General features: G+C 56.8%; 1 protein-coding gene across 2 annotated transcripts in view; it reads left to right on the forward strand.

Annotated features, from left to right (window-relative positions):
- Positions 1–16,831, forward strand: part of Fam78a (family with sequence similarity 78 member A) — a 46,803-nt gene that overhangs the window by 4,950 nt on the left and 25,022 nt on the right. The window contains exon 2 of one of the 2 annotated variants that reach the window (XM_074052985.1): positions 6,203–7,199. In XM_074052985.1, coding sequence (XP_073909086.1) covers positions 6,877–7,199 — 323 coding nt within the window. In that variant the 5' untranslated portion in view covers positions 6,203–6,876. Of the gene's footprint in view, positions 1–6,202; positions 7,200–7,284; positions 7,567–16,831 lie in introns of those variants that run through there. The other variant, XM_074052986.1, reaches the window with a different exon arrangement.

The following is a 16,831-nucleotide window of genomic DNA, read 5'->3' on the forward strand; positions in this document are numbered from 1 at the left end:
GAAGCATGAAGGGGCCACAGACAGTTCTGGTTGACAGGCCAAGCCCAGTCATCCTTTTCCCATTTTAGAGGAGAAAGAGCAGGCTCAGAGTGGTGACCTCACCTGGAAGACCACAGAGCTGACCAGGGCCAGAGCAGGGACTTGAGTCTCTCTGATTCTGTGAGAGCTGTGGTCTTCCTGGCCATGGGTGCCATGGCATCTGTTGTTCCCTGTCTGCTTGGCCTCGTGCATCCCTCACTCCCTCCCTTCCTGAGGCCTGCTGTGTGCCAGGCCCCAGCCAAGGACCAGTGAAAAGTGCCAAGGTGGGTCTGCCATGGAGGAGAGGGGAGGGAGCACAGTGGCGCGGTCCCTTGCCAGGAGGGCGGGGAGCCGGTGGAAAGCAGTTTTCATCACCGCCTCCCCGTCCCTGGCACGCCAGCCCGGATCGCTTTCTCAGTTCGCATTTCTAAGGCCGCTCCTGGGTTATTTTGGTCGGGAAACCTGAGCCTTCGCTGGGTTTATTTTAGCACCTTGGAGAACTCCCAGTGCCGCACCCGCTCCCAGGCGGCGCCCAGCCTGCTGTCGCCCCCTCTGTCTTTGCCCCCGAGAGGCCGGCGCGGGGGCGTCCCGCACTCCTGGCCCGGCCTGAGCCATCCCCCGCCCGGGTCGCCTGCACGTGGGCTTCTCACCCCTCGGAGGGACTCGAGAGAGGGCGCAGAGGGCGGCGCCAGGCCGAGCGCAGGGCGCACGATGACCTCGGGGCGCTGAGCCGCGGCGCCCAGCCCGGAGGCCCGCACTCAAAACCGCAGTGTGCGGACTCGCAGAAATGTCCAGGGGAAGCCGAGCCAGAGGAGCAGACAGATGGAGATGCACCCTTCAGCCGCCCTTCGGTGACCTCCATTCAGCCTCCGCCCCCCTTACCAGCCCCATGCTCACAGCGACACACCCCACGCAGACACACGTGCGCCCTCACATCCACACGCTCCTACTTCGCACCCACAACACAGCCGCACGCCCGTGCACACGCTCACTGTTCCACAGACACCCACACACGGACACACGCACACAGCCCACACTCAACCAGAACGCACTCAAGCAGCCTTATACACCCCACACGATACACACACACGGTTGTATACAGTGTGCACATGCTCGCTTGTCTGTGTCCACACCATGGCTTGCTCACAGCTCACACCCCTCATACCTGTACCCTTCCAGACACTTGCATGGACACACAGACACACATTACTCACGCCTCAGCACTCACACACTAACCCACGGCAACGCACTCCCTTACACACCCCAGCTCTCACCCTACACCCTAGTACCTGCACCTTCACCCTCCCGTGGACGCACACACATCAAAACATCTACTTCCCCATGCATAGCGATTGATGCTTACTCCTGGCCATTCTGAGTATCAGTTTCGTGTATTTATTATTTATGCTAATTCATAGCTTCCTTCATCTGTCCTGGAGTTATTCTTCTGTGCCCCTCTGCCCACCGGGATGTAAGTGCTGTTGCCTGTCTGGCCTGGGTTATGGTCTTCAGTGTCTTCTAAGTGCCTAGCCCAGCTGAGGTGTCGGAGGGATGAACGTGAGGAGGATGGGGAGGCCAGCTGAGAGGTCCCAAGCCTCATGTGCCCCAAAGAACAAGGTTCTGAACCTCCTCAGCAGGGATGGGCCACGCCTCCAGATTCAAGGCCAGCCTAGACAATGGGTTTTATGCACTTGTCCCTGCCTCCCTGCTGTCCCCCACCCATGTCACTCTCCTTCAGTGCAGAGTGATGTCGTCACTGAGCTGGGACTGGAGCCCTAGCTGGATGACCCCCTGGGTCTGTTCCCCATGTGCAGGGCAGCCTGGCCCCCTGTGATATCTGGTTCCTATTCACTAGGCCAGGCCCAGGCTGCTACCCACTTCCTGCAGAAATGTGATCCATCAGATCCACACCCAGATCCAACAGGCCTCTTTGATGCCATCCCCTTCCAGCCACCGGCCAGGCCTTCTGGCCCCACCCACCAGGTGGATGGACATTCCAAGCCCTGCCATTGGCTTTTCCTCTGCTTCCTAACAGTTGGGGAGAGAATCTTATCTCCCTGGGCGACAGAATTCTAGCAGGTAACATTTCTCTCTGCACAGCAAGGACTTTCCCCCCTGCGGAGTGCCTTTCTAGCCCGGTATTGACCTCACCTTTGGAAGTGGTGAGCTTTCAGAGGGCCACTGTGGCCCTGGATGCAGGTTTGTCCATGAGGAACAATGTCTAACTATGTCTGGTAGCCACCAAACAAGAAGGCCCTCCACTTTCAGGGACGGTGGGTCACCCAGCCTCTGGGTCTTACAGCCCGGCTGCCTGGTTCAACCTGCCCTCTCTCTTCACCGGGACTAAGTGTCAGGGCATGACAAGCCCTAACTCCTGGGGTCAGTTGAAGGCTGTGAAGACAATGTGTGACAAAGCCCCAGTTCCTAGTGCTGAGGACACTGCACTGGGCTCTCTCTCTCTCTCTCTAGCCCTACAAGGGCTCTGAGCCAGTTTGGGTCTGATGTCAAAACCCAGGTGGCCAGGACCAGTGTCGTTTCTACCTCTGACTTGCTATGTGACTTTAGGTTTTCATGACTTCTGTTGGCCAATGTACTAGGAATGGAGGGACACAGAAGGGAGACCTGGGGAGAGGGGGCAAGGAGAAAGACCTCCTTGCCTCCTTTTGAGCTCCCAATTTGCCACACCATCATCTCTGGGTAGGGGCTGTGCTATGCGCCCTGACCTTTTGTCTTCCCTGGGGATGTCTGGTAGAGAAATCTGGGGGACATAGGTGTAGGAAGGGGAGGAGACATGTGGCTTCAGGCATATTTCAAACTGATGTCCCCTTTCTGTGCTTGTAGACACCAGTACTTTACACATCATAGGCTGATGTTGCTGTGGATCTGGGCCCAACACCCACAGAGCTCCAAAGAACGCTAAACGCTGTGCAGGGAGGCAGGAAGATTGGGGTCAGGGGGAGCTGGAACCTTGGCAGATCCTTCAGGAACTGGGCAGGTGATGCCCCAGTGAGCCAAACCTGTTCAGACCCTCTATCAGGGCTGCCCCTGATGGAGCTACGCCTTAGCTCAGAGCCTGGCAAACCTTAGCGCTGCGCTCAACCCCTGTGACTAAAGCAAAGTCTTTCATGGGGGTGTTGTGAAGGGGATCAGATGAAGGGTGAGTGTCTCCTGCTCTGTAAGTCCACATCCCGTGAACACTCATGCACCTGTAACCAAGAGGATTCCTAGGGTTCAGTCCCTTCTAGCTAAGCAGGCCAGCCCCAGCAAGATAGGGCAGCAGACCTCGTGGAAGTGTTGAGTGTGGGCTTTGTGTTGGTCCGATCAAGGTTGGGTTATAGACTGAGAAGTTGGTATCTCCTGGTCCCTGGATTTCTCTGTAGTGTGCACTGCCCAGGGTCCAGGTGAAGGTAAACATAGTTTTTATCACTGCAAGCCCAGACCAAACCCAGGACAGAGGGGAGTAATTTCCTTCCCCAAAAAATCACCTCCAGGGGCTTCCCCACTTGAGGCATGTTTAGGACCATGGCCTCTGTGTCTTCTCAAAAGGGACATACAGTTCCACATCCGTGCACCCTTGAACTTGGTACCTTGTTTCCAGGACAGCATCCCTGCCCTCAAGGAACACCCTGGTCACTGGATGATAAGGTGATGCACTTCTGTTCCATACATTTGGGGTGATTGGGGATAAGAGATGAGATGGGCACCCCAAAAGTTAACGTATTTCTTATGAACTGGGTGGCATGATAATCAGATGGTGTTGAAGGCTGTGGAGAGTCTCAGAGGGGCAGAATGTTGGATGGGGGCTGAGTTCATGGCAGAGAGAGATCACTTTGGATCTCTCCAAAGACCAGGGAAGACTTCCTGAAAGTCAAAATTTACACTGGGCCCTTAGTGAACCGTGTACTGTTTGTGGTTCTACTGGGTGGTAGCAAACAGTCCACAAGGGCCATGTCCATGGCATTGGTTTGGCCACCCTGCCAATCGTGGTCGGAGGTAGCAAAACCAGGAGTAAGCCACCCACTAGAACGGGAAAAGGACAACCCGTTATTAGACTGGGATATAGGTGGATGGCAACAGTTGAGGCAAGGGTGTGGCTGGGGAAAGGCAGTGGTCACCTTAACTGGCTGCTTCCTGCTTTGGTAGGGCTGCTGCTGCAGTCAGGTGGGTCCCTTGGCTTGGCTGGCCATCCCTCAAAGACAGATCCCAAAGTGAGTGGAACCCTCCCTTCTTCCCAACATGCTTTGAGAATGACCAGACCACCTGCCCTGTGTCCAGTTGTGGGTCCCTTCAGGGTGTGATGGTGGGAGGAGCATGACTTTTATGTGGCTGCCAGGTTTTCTGATGTCACAATCACTTGGCCTTTCCTGTTGAGGGCAGTGGCAAGGTAGGGGTGGGACCACCACATGACGCTACTTAAAAAGGCTCACTGATTGCTCTCCCATTGCTGTGTGGGCACAACCCCCCTTTGAACCTCTGCACTGAGACCACCAGGCCCAATTCCAGCGGGGACACTTGCCAGGTGGGGCCTTGGGCAGGTCTCCCAGTCTTCCACTTTGAATTCCCTTCTGTGAAATGTGCGTAACACATCCCCACTCAGGGTGGCTGATGGATGAAATGAGGCTTGTATGGTGCTTCACACACAGTTGGGACCTAAGAGGTTGGTCCCCAGTATTTGGGGGGTGGGTGGTTAGCACAGCGACCAGATTCTCCCAGCTCCCCAATCTTCTCAACGCTGGGGCTTCCCAGAGCTCTTGCAGCCTCCATCCAACCACGGTCCCTGAGGCTGGGATCCCCAGGGCAGAGCGAGTGCTCGGAGCCCGGGAAAACTCTGGCCTGTAGAGGTCAAAGGGCACTGGGAGCAGCCCCCCTGGACCCGAAACAGACGCAGAACTACACTACCCAGAATTCCTAGGGCTAGCCAAAAAGGAAATGTCGTTTTGCAAGGAGAGGTTCAGCTCCCTCAGCCGCTGCAGAGAGGGAGAGAGGGGGGAAGACAGGGAGAGAGGGATTACCAGGGGGAGGGCGCACTGTGTGCCCGAGCGAGGGTGGAGAGCCGGGCGGGCGGGGAGGAGGAGGCGGCGCCCGCTCGCCCGCCGCGGCCGCCTGCGGACCTGCATCCCGCGGGGCGGGCGAGCGGGCGGCGGTCCCTGCGTGCGCCCTCTGCGCTCCGGCCGGCGGCTGCGGGCGGACGCGGGGCCCAGGCCGGCGCAGGGGCCGAGTTTCGGCAAAGTTTGACCTGGTTGCCTTTCCGATGCTGCAGCAGAGCGAGGCAGCGCGGGGCGCGCCAGGCGGCTGCGGCGGGGCGGCGGGGCTGAGCGGCGACAGCACGCTCGCAATGATCATAAAATAAAGAGGGCGTGCGGGGTGGGGGCGAGAGAGCCCCGAGCCTCAGCCCTCCGCCCCCAGCCACCCCCAGCCGCCCCGAGCCAGGAGGGGGTGGGGGCCCGGGGAGCCCACGCCGGCCCCAGACCCCAGTAGACTGAGCCAAGGGGTACTGCCCCGGGGAGTGGGGATCCCCGAGAACGTGCCGGCGGCGGGGTCAGGGGCTCCGGAGGGCGGCGGCCCGGACACGCGGAGCGACCCCGGGGGCAGGTGAGTCGGCGTGGGTGGGGGCGCGCGCGCCAAAGTTCCCCGGCAGCTGCGAGCACGCCCGACGCGCGGGGCTCGGGGCAGCTCGCGCCTGGCGAGGGGGCAACGAGGTGCCCGAAGCGACCGGGCAGGGACACCGCGCCTTTTGGGGTCCGGCAATCCCGGACCGCGAAGTGGCGCGCGCTCGGTTAGACTGGCAAGAGGTGGGTGGCACTGCGCCCCCAAGGGACCGGAGGGACCTGAGCGGAGAAGAGAAGGGGCGCCCGGCGCTGGCGGTGCGGCGCCGGCGGCAGTGCCAGGACCGGCAAGTCCTGGCGACCCACTGCAGTGGCAGCCGGTCGCCCCCCACCCCGCCCCCGGGCTGGGAGGGTGTCAGCGGAGATGTCACGGGCGGCGATTATTCGCTGGTGAGTGCGGTCGTGTGGCTGCCACTGACGGGGCGGGTGGGGGGGCCGCCGCCTCCGGGGAGACCGCCCAGAGCTGCGCCGTCAGCTCCGCAGCCCGCGCCCCGCGCACACGCGTCGGCGCCCCCGCGCGCCCCCGGCAGCAAAGTTCGGCTCAACTTTGACGCCCTGTCCCCTCCACCTCCCGGCAGGTCCTCGGCGGCCGCGGCGAACCAGGCAGCGGCGGCGGCGGCCCGGCAGCAGCCCCGGGACCCTAAACGGCGATCGGCGGCGACAGCTGCGAGGGGTTCGCGGTGCGCCCACGAGTGGGCGCCGACGGGGGCCCGGAGAACGCTGAGCCCAGAGCGCGCCTGTCCTCGAGGGCGCCGGGAGCTCGGCCCATTGAACGGAAACCGCTCTTCCATTGATTGGGCCCCGCCAGGCGGGCGCGGGTGCCCGGGGAAGCGCGTGCGGAAGGCAGAAGGGCAGGAAGTCGGTGTTCTGCAGCAAGGGTGGCGCGACCGCGCGGGGACCGAGCCATCCTTATTTATGTGTCTTGCCAGCGCTCGCCTGCTTCCTCCGAAGACTTAAGAGAGAGTCTCTGAGCTGCCATCCCCGCGTGTGAGGCCAGGAAGGGCTGGATGTCAGAACAACATGCTTATCCATTAAACTCCAAACTTTTCTTTTTTTAACCCAAAGAATATCGGTGATTTTTGTCCACTGCTAGGAGAAGACGAGAGCCCAGGGCTCTTGCGATGCAGCAAAATCCTTATTTATAAACAGGCCCCCTTCACTCAGTGAGTGCTCTATCCTATGGATATCAGTCTTGAGGTTTGAGGTTGGATCGCACCCGTCTACACTGGGTTCTGCCGCCTCCATCTTTTCAATGCCCTGTCTCCACTGGGACTGCTGGCCTTCCCTGGAGATTAGAGCGGTCCTGTGTGCCATGGGCTGTATTCAGAGCATCGGAGGCAAAGCCAGAGTCTTCCGGGAAGGGATCACCGTGATCGATGTCAAAGCCTCTATCGACCCCATCCCCACCAGTATCGACGAGTCCTCCAGTGTGGTGCTCCGCTATCGGACGCCCCACTTCCGGGCCTCAGCCCAGGTGGTCATGCCGCCCATCCCCAAGAAGGAGACCTGGATCGTTGGCTGGATTCAGGCGTGCAGCCACATGGAATTCTACAACCAGTACGGGGAGCAGGGCATGTGAGTGCTGCCCGGTCCTGGGCTTGGGGACTGTTGTGGGGGGAGCGGCCAGGGAGAGGGGTGGTTAGAGATATCCAGAGAGAGGGGCTACAGGGCCAGAGGGAAGCTTTAAGCAGGTGTGGAAGTGGCTTCTGAGCCCTCTTGGGCCTTGTGACTCCCGGAAGGTTTACTTGTTGATCCAGATCAGGGTCAGGACTCCAGACCTATCCTGCCATTGTCCTTGGCCCCTCAGTTCCTGTGTCCTCTGCAAGACGCAGAGAAAACAGGAACCTGTGTCTCTTTGGCAAAGTAAATGTGCTCTCTGTCTGAAGAGTGTCAGGGCCATCCTGGGTCATCAGAAGGACCAGCACTCTGCTTCCAGGCTCAGGTGGGTCAGAACACAAGTCATACACTTGTGGCCTCTGGGGCCTGCAGACTGCTTTGTACCGGATTTTGTGGTTGGGCCTGAACTCATCTCTCTGAGGGGCTTGCGGGGAGTGCCGTGTGTTTGAGGGGGCCATTAGTTTTAAAAACCTATTTTGCTTTGCGGTGGGCAGCTTTCTGTCTCGTAGGCAGAAGGCTACTTCATGCAGACAAAGGTCAGTGTCTGTTGTCCCTGTAGTGGGGCTCTAACTAGGAACAGCTAAGAAGCAGCCACTGTCCTCTTCTCTGGTCTTTGAAATGTTGTTGGGATTACATAGGATTCAGTGAGGACCCTGGGACCCTAGGTCTGGCAGGACCTCTGACCCCATAGAAGTCCATCTCTCTGTAGAAAGAGCAGCAGATGGCGCTGGGGAAAATGACTTGGATAGTTACCCTGGGACGGGGTTGTGAAAAGAGCTGTTTCTGAGCATGAGGGTCCTTCTGAGAGAGGTAATGGGCCTCCAGATCCCCAATTTGACCCCCACGATGGAGGTCGCTGTCTCTAGGCCTCTCTCAGTGTCTACCTGTTGCAGCAAGTGAGGGAAAGGGGAGTCTCTCTCCCCTGAGAGTTACCACTGAGGAATGTCCTGGGCCACCTGGTTTAGGAGGGCTGGAGGGTGGCTGGACACAAATCAAGTGCATCCTGCACTTAGTGACTCTTAAGTCCCAAGGGAAACGGGAGGATGGGGTAAAATTTAAAACTGGGCTGTGATCACTCTAAGACCATGGGGCACATGAAGACACTCTGCCCTTCCCCCCAACAGCTGGGTTTCTGTCCCCAGCCCTTCCGTTTTCAAGAGGGCCTATAACGGAGTTCAGGCAGGGGGCTGACTTTCCGTTCCAAGAAGGGAAACGTGGCTTAGTTCTTGTGGGAGGACCTTTCCTAAGAAGCCTTCAGCCCCCGGCTTTGTAAGACACCCGACAGTTGTCGAGAAAGTTTTCCTTGGGTTTCAGGCTAACTAGTGTCTTCCCTGATGTCTTCTCTCCTGGCCTGAGAGTTAGGGACCTTGGGCAACCTCGCCTCTCTGTGCCAGTGCTCGGCTCTTGGTTAGACCAACCTTGTGCACCTTAGACTCTGCGGTGAAGTTGACCTGGGCAGGAAGCCCAGGCTCTGCCACTTTCCAGGGTGTGACCCTAGGCATTCCTTAGCCACTCAGCCACAGTTTACTCATCTGTCAGTGGGGGCTAATCACAGTCCCTTCCCCATGGTTTATTACAAGAATTACTCAGATGGCCTTTGTCACACAGTCAGCTCTAGGGCCAAGCTCATGGAGAATTCTTAGTGCAGGTTGCTGACATCCTTGATTTGTTACTGTGATTTTCTTGGACACAGAGAGAAAGATGGCATTTGTAACACTAATGATCTTGGCTGAGGCTACAGAATTAGGACCCATGTCAACTACTCCTTGTAATGAATGCAGTCCCCAGCCCAGGTCTTCCTCTTTCACACAGGGCCCACAACCCTAAGTTCTAAAAATTTAAAAATAGCATAAGCCAGGGCCCGTTTAAGTGGTGAAAGAGCCCTGGTGGTTTCTTTGCACCCTCCCTCTCTGGGACACCTCTTTCAGAACATTTCCTGGTTGCTTGGTCTGAAATCCCTAGTGAGGTAAGACCAGCCCCAGGGAACGGCAGAATCCAAGGCTCCCAGGCAGGGGCAGCACAAAGCACTCAGGCAGAGGGGCCCACCTGGAGTGACTGAGGACCTTGGCCAGGCAGCCACAGAAGTTCCTTTTTGTCCTCGGCACACCTGGATGAGGAGCTTGCTCCCTGTGGGCTGCTGTGAGGATTCAGAAAGACAGGGGCAGGACATCCTCGGGGGGAAACCCAGAGTAGGAAGCTACTGGACTGTTTCTCACTAATCAGCAGAAGGGTGTCAGGCACCAAATTACTGAGTAGCTGTGTGCTCACCATGCACTGTGAAGCTGAAGGGCTGGTTTGGACACAGCTTTGCGGTGGCTCCCTCCCCAGTGTAAGCAGAAGCATTTAGATGGGATTTAAAGAACCTTCCTGCTTTCCTACCCCAGACTTCCTGTGATAAGTACACCTCCATGTGTAGCTTGAGAGACACAGGGGCGGCGAGTGGGTGAGACTGACCAGAAACCTTGGCCAGCCCAGATTGTCCCTCTGCCTGCCCGGACCCCAGACACCTCTTCGTGCTGGGGGCTGGCCTGGGTAGGGAGGGGGGCATCAAGAGGCATCCTTGGCTCTACACACTTGATGCCATACCCCTCCCACAAAGTCCCCAAACACAGCCCAGTGTCCCTTGGGAGGGATGTAAAATCCTCCTGGTTGAGAACCACTGGGCTCAAGCCCAATTTGAATCATTAAAGTGAAACCCGGGCACTGGGTGTCGGCAGCCTGGGGAGGGGACAGCCAGGTGGCCATGGCTAGGTTGTGTTCTTTGCAAATGGGCTTGTATTAAAAATATTAATTCCAAATACTTAACTGAAATCCTTAATACCCCCACCCAAATGCCATCCCTGCTGGAAATTAATCTCTAAGCCAGGAGGAGAACTTGTTAGAATGACATTCGGGGTTTGAAATATTTGAAATGTAACACTTAAAACCCAGAAACCACCAGCTCAGGAACAGCTCGACCCTTCCACAGGAGAGCTGGAAAGTGGCTTTTCTGCCAGCTCGAGAGCGTTCTATATGGTTTTGAGTCCAGCCCACATTGCTTTCAAAGCCAACCCCCCTCCAAACTGTTGGAGACACCTGCCTCCTCAGCTGTCCCCCGCAATTCCTCAACTGCCACCTGTCAGCTGGCATAGAGCCTTCTAAGTGACAAGTCACAGTTTCTCGCCTGTGTGGGAGACACTCAGGGTTGTCCCTAGATCGCCCTTCTCTGGAGCCCCCAGGGAACCTGGCTCATGGTCATGACCAAGGCCAGGAGTGGTGTGGCACAGGAGTCCACCAGCGGGCAGGCTTGGGGGTGGGATAGAGAGGGGGTCTCTGGTGGACAGTGTGGACTTTCTGTGCCCAGGCCCAGCAGGGGGTGTGGATCCCTTTCCGGAGCCTCCCAGTTTCCCACCTGTGACATGGGAACACTAGCAGCTCCCCTGTGGGGTGGTTGTGAGGACTCTGCGATGCCTCACTCAGCACAATGATGCTGTGATTATGAATCGAGATCACTAGCAATTGATTATCATTCTGCAATGCCTGGCAAAGACCCAGCATCAAGATCGCTGTGTTGCTGTGGTCATCTTACCCCTTTTCCAGGGTTTCCAGTCCCCTTCTGTAACAAGGCAGCTTTGGGCCATGAGGCCTCACGGGTCTTTCTGGCCCATGCTTGTGCCGACACCGCTGTCCCAGGGCTAGGAGAGGCCAGCGGGAAAGTGTGGGTGGGAAGGAGGGGCGCCTGGTGTGGCTACCTAGGGCTTCCCTGCCACCCTGTTATATCCAAGGGTGTGCCCTGGGACCTCAGGGGCACCTTGTTTTAGGATGAGGACCAGCCTTTGAGCTCTGAAGCTGCCTGTGCCTGCTTGGCAATGGGAGATCTGGGGACGGCTGTGGAGGAATGTTCCTACTGACCACGTGGCCTCTTCCTGAAGCCAGGGCCTGAACCTTGGGCTCTGCACAGAACAATTGAGGAAGAAGCTTCCTCTCTGGGACCGGAAGGCGGCCTCCCCCGTCTGCTGGGCCCTGGCAGAGGCAAGGGTGGGATGGGTGGGAGAGGGAAGTCCTTATTTCTGGGCTTTGGGGTGGGAGGAAGGGAGGGGCAGGGATGGCCCAGCCCAGGAGAACTCCCCCTGGACCTGCTCCGGCCAAGAGATCCCTCCAGCCCTCATCCACCTTCCCAGAGCACGTGGGGGGAGGGGAAGCTGGCTGCCCAGGGAGATGAGCAAGAAGTCCCCCGACAGCTGGCCAGCCGAGTCATCAGGAAACGCCAGCAAAAAATGCTCTCAGCATTTTTTGCTGATCAGATCCAAGGAGAAATAAAGACGACCGGGGGGCCCATGGTTTGTGGGAACCCAGCATGGCAGTTCGGCTAGGCTATTCCGATCTGCACTCCCTCTGGCTTGGGTGTTCTGCATTTAAAGTCTGGCTTGCAGAGTTTGGTGGCCCAGCCCAGGGCCTGGCTTATCGAGGCCCCCAGAACTAACCTCACGGGCTCATGGGCTGACATGGGGCGATGTTGACTCAGCACCGGTCATAGTAACAGGAAGCCCTGTGCCCCTCACAGGGCCCTCAGGTTGGGGAGCTGTGGTCTGTCTGCTGTGCATATGAGGTGGTCCTGACAAATGGCCGGTGGACCTATCGATGTTTCCATATGGGAAAAAGATGATGTATTGTTCCATTAAAAAAGTGGTGACACGGGCTAGGGTGTGGCTTTGATAAGACTTTTGCCCTGCATGCTGGAGGCCCTGGGTTCCATCCCCAGAACTACAAACTTATCATCGTCATAAAGACAAAATGATAGATTTGGAACATGTCCTGTGTGTGAGTGCAGAGAAAGGTCTAGAAGGGTGCTCACGAAAGTGCAGTGTGTGAGTGGCCTCGCTCGGGAGGAGGGGCAGGGAGGAAACCACTTTTGGTTTTCACCTTATTTGCTTCTTTATGGCTTCTTTTTCAAAACAAAAACTACATATTTTATAACTAAAAATTGAGATTAAACAGGCACTGTGGGTTTGTGGCCCTGGGCTGTGGCCTGGGTTAGGAGGAATGGGCTGGGCAGGAAGAAGGTGGCCACCTGGAAGAAGTGGGGTTTTGTTAGAGGAACCACAGGAGTGGCCAGAGGGAGGAGGAGGCTTGAGCCCTGCCTCGGGCTGTGGGCAAATGCTGGGCAATGGGGGGGCAGTCATGCGAGGTAGAGGGGGGCCAGGATCCTAGTTTGGTGTGGAACAGGGGCTCTTGGGAGTCAGTTCCTGTAAAAATTTGTACAGTTGGGGATCAGCTTCCGGAGTGCTGGATTACAGGCCTAGCTAAAAGTGATTAAAATGCATACGAATAGAGGAGATGCGTAGACAGGACCAAAATGAAAGATGTAGTGCTTTGGTGAGTTTAAGCCTGAGTTCGAGTGGACTCCCAGCTCCTGATTCTAGAGCCCAGGAGTGGGGATCCCAAGAATGAATGGGAGAGAGACGGGGGCACATGGGGGCTGGATGGGGCCCTGCTCGCGCTGGGAAGAGAGCCTCTGTCACCTCCCACTGCCTGCTAATCTATGCTTCTGAGGAAAGTCAGGAGCCCTCATTTGGGCCACTCTTCCTAAGGAAGTTGGGAAAGGGGAGCTCCTGACAGCCTGGTTCAAGGTCACAGAGGTAGCTAGTCAAGCCTGTCCCCCGAGATTTGGAGGGGTCTCCATGATGGACTGGCCTGAAGCCCTGAGCTCATCTGGCCTATGGGGTGACCTTCCCCACCCCCAGTTCATGGTTCCCCTGGAAGCAGCCTCCCCGATCCACAGACTCTAGAAGGGCCCAACACGCACCGTTCACACTCACACTTGGCCAGTCTCGCTTAGTTAGAGCCTGTGTGTGTGTACGTGTGCTGGCTTGGTTCCATTATTGGCTGGGTGGATAAGAGCTGGCTCAGGCTATAAGCCTTGGCCTCGTTGCTTCCCACGGGTGTGACTTTGAACCAGGCCTCTACCTCCTTAGTCTCCATGAATTGTGTCCCTCAGCCCCGTCTCCAGGGTCTAGCACTTCTGTGGATGGTGCTGGCTGTCACCAGCATTGCTGTGGTGAGTGGTTGTTCCATCTGCGGTTCTGCAGGCTGAGCAGAGGCACCGGGCAACTCTGGTGCCCAGTGCTCCTCACGGAGACCCCTGCGGGATTCTGGTCAAGGGATGACCCAGCATGCTGCTGAGTCATCCAGCCAGGCCACAAGCACCATCAGGCCTGATTCTGGGCCAAGCGTGTGTGGAGTGCTGGATCCATTATGATGAAAGACGCAGGTGTGGCCCTGGCCCTCTTGGCCCTTTGGGGTCTGTCTGGGGAAAAGACTGCAAACAAGTGACCCACGCACTGTATAATCACCTGTGAGCATGCGTCAGGCTGCAGTGACACTGGGCACTGACTGGGGCGGCCTGGCCTATGGGGGATCAGGACAGGCCTCCCTGGGGTGGTGGCGAGAGCTGGGCAGAAAGTTCCTTCTAAGTAGCATAGGAGCAGGAAGAGGACACAGCCCCAGTGGAAGGCCCTGACGTGGGAGGGCCAGAGCCCAGGGGTGGAACTGAGAATCAGAGGGTGGGTCTGGAGCCTGGGGAAGGGTGTACGTGCGTATGTGGGCATGTGGGGCTCTGGATATCCATCATCTTCATCCAGGCTTTAGGGTAATAGGGAGCCATGGCAAGTTTAACAGGGTCAGAGCAACAAAATCAGCTTTGTGTTTTTAAAACAGCTCAGGGGCTTCTGGGAGAGCAGATTGGAAGCTGGGAGACTGGGGAGGGATAAAGGGTCCTGGCCAAGGTGAAGGCAGAGGCAAAGGGGCTTGCCTTGTATCAAGGATGGTTCTGAGTGCCTGGGGGTTCAGCCCCCCACTGCTGCTGACTAGGGCAGCAGTTCTGTGCGTCCCTTTCCTGCCTTTGCAGCCACTATGGACAGCAGGTACTGATGACCATGGAAGCCATTTCAGACATGATCTGAAGGGCCCGGAAAACTTTCCAAGGTCTGGGTGCAGGCCTGGACTTGCCTGCTGTCCTTTGGGCTCCCACACCCTGGAGGGACAAGCGTGTGACAGGTGGTTCTGTCTGCTTCTGTACGTGGCCTTGGAAGTGGAGCAGCTTCTGTACAGTGGTGCCAGCCCTGGCCAAGTGTGACTCATGACCTGCTCTAGTGGTGTTGAAATCCTTCATTTTGAACATGAAGTCTTGTGTTCTCATTTTGCACGGGGTCCACGAGTTCTGTCGCCTATCTTGTCTTGCCTGAAAGCCAGTAGAGGCCAGTGAGAGGATTTCAGGAGGGACACCGGGCCATGAGTGCCTCTTCCCTTAGCCAGCCAGGCCTGACGCAGCACTCCCTGGCATCTGAGGAGAGAGAGAATCACGATCTGTGAACTTGGGGAGCAGGACCAGGTGACTTTGAACTTATTTGCAAAATTCCCCTGCTGCACAGAGGCTCATTGATGGAGTCCTGTGTGCCTGGCAGGTGTGGGCACCTTTGGGTAGCAGCTGTGCATGGGCGCTGTGGGGTGGGAGCCCATAGTGTTCCATGGTGCACACATAGAAAAAGCTTAGTGTGCACAGGGCTGGGGTCCTAGTTACCCCTTCACCCCTGAGCAGAGATCTGAAGGTCTGCCTGGAAAGTCAAGGTCATTAAGAACAAACACCAGGCTGCCTTACAGGGGAGGTGTCACTATGTGGAACTCATCATTTTAAGAGCTTGTGTAATTCAGGAATATAAATGAGGTCAGAAAGGACCTCAGGTCAGATTAGGGCTGGCAGGTCTGCTGGCACCGGAGCCATACAATCTCCAGCTGCTGACGCCTGCCTCCAGAAGTTTCTGTCTATGGCTGCTGACTGTGTGACAGCATTAATGCACTGAATGGTCACTGAAGCCTGGCAGGTGGAGATGGGTGGGATTAGCATTTGTGCTGATGGAAGAGGGTGCAGTGCGGACCATTTGTGACGTGGCCATGGAGTTAGTAGCTAGAGCTGAGGTTGCTCTGTGCCCCTAAAACTGCATCCTTGACCATATCCCTCCCGGCTCCCTGGCCAGAGCACTACAGGTCTTGTGCTGATCTAGAACCTGACACTGTGCTGGACCCTTGTTCTGAGTAATGCCCCACATGAGACACTGCTGGTTGCCAGCTCATGAGGACTGTCACCTGTCTGTGACTGGGCCATGTCCTGGGCTTCAGAGAGAGTGGCCATGCTGGTGCTAAGCCCTGCTCCCCAAAATAAAGCCTTCAGCTCTTTGGAAGTAAGAAAGGCCAAGGCCAGAGCTAAGTGCTGTTTGCAGGTTTGCTTTATGTCTTTTAAAAAAAACACCAGGCTGAGGTGTGGCTCAGTGGTAAAGCACTTGCCTAGCATGTGTGAGGCCCTGAGTTCCATCCCCAGCACTGAGAAGGAAAGACAAAGCAAAACACTAAAAAATACTTGTCCATCACTGTGGAAACAGCAATGGGTACCTTCTGAAGCATGGGACTGGACCCCAGGTGGGCGAAAGCCAAGTCCCAGAGAGAGGAGGCCCTCTGCCTCCCACACCCAGGATGACAGGGAGAGGATCAGCAATGCCCCCCACTGCTGCAGACAAGGACCGAGGGATTGGGGGTAGGGAGCTGCCAGGTTCCCTCGGGGCTGGGTCAGAGATGGCCTGCTAGGCAGATGTGACCCTAGTTTGTGAGCTTGCCAATGAAATAACAGAAAAATGAGCAAAGTCAGCCTCCTAATCACTCCTCCTATAGGGGCCCCGACTTAGCAACATTTTTGTGGTAAAGTGGTCTTCAGTGACCCAGGAGAAGAATGCCATGTCTGTTGTACATTCATCACACCATCCATCTCCAGAACTTCATCTTTACCACCTGAGACTCCGTCCCCTTTCAACACCATCTTTCCCTGCAGCCCCTAGTCTCCCCAGCCCCTGGCACCACTGAAGGTGGTGCACTCAATTTGGCTTGAGTGCAGTCTTTGTGCTGGGCTTCTTTCACTTAGCATGGTGTCCTTAGGCATTTCCTTCCCTTTCAAGGCCAAGGAATACTGCTTGTGTGGAGTGACCTCATTTTCTTTATCCATGCATGATGCACATGCATGTTGCTTCTGTCCTTTGGCCCTAATGAGTTGTGCGTGAACAGAAACGCACTTTTACAAGTCATGCATTCCTGATGGCCCGGCCTATCAGGTGGGCAGAGGAGCAGTAGGACAGCAGCTCAGGCAGAAATGGGGTGGATCAGCCAGGCCCCCTGGGGCCCAGGCCTCACTATTTAGCCCAATGTCACCTGTGAAATGTTGCCTCACCACCCCCCTCTACCCCCCACTGCCTTGATTTTCCTGTAGGGTGGGATTGATTAGAGGTGATGGTGCTTGAGTTCGTCATGCTGAGAGGCCCTGAAACCTTGGGTGAGCCCCGCCATGCCCACAGGCATGTGGAAGCAGAGCTCTCCACGTCCCCAGAATAATGCGGAGTGGGCTGGCTGGTCGGTCCTCTTTGGTCTGAATTATTATTATAATGCCAACCACAACAGGCTGTCATTTGCTCTATGTCCTGCCCTGGGCTAGTAGCCCTTGCAGTGACCCCAGGGGCAGGTGTGACACCTGAGGTCCGTAGGGGGATGGAGGAACCTTACCCAGGATCTCA

The sequence above is a fragment of the Castor canadensis genome, chromosome 13 (genome assembly GCF_047511655.1).
Source record: "Castor canadensis chromosome 13, mCasCan1.hap1v2, whole genome shotgun sequence".
Taxonomy (NCBI): domain Eukaryota; kingdom Metazoa; phylum Chordata; class Mammalia; order Rodentia; family Castoridae; genus Castor; species Castor canadensis.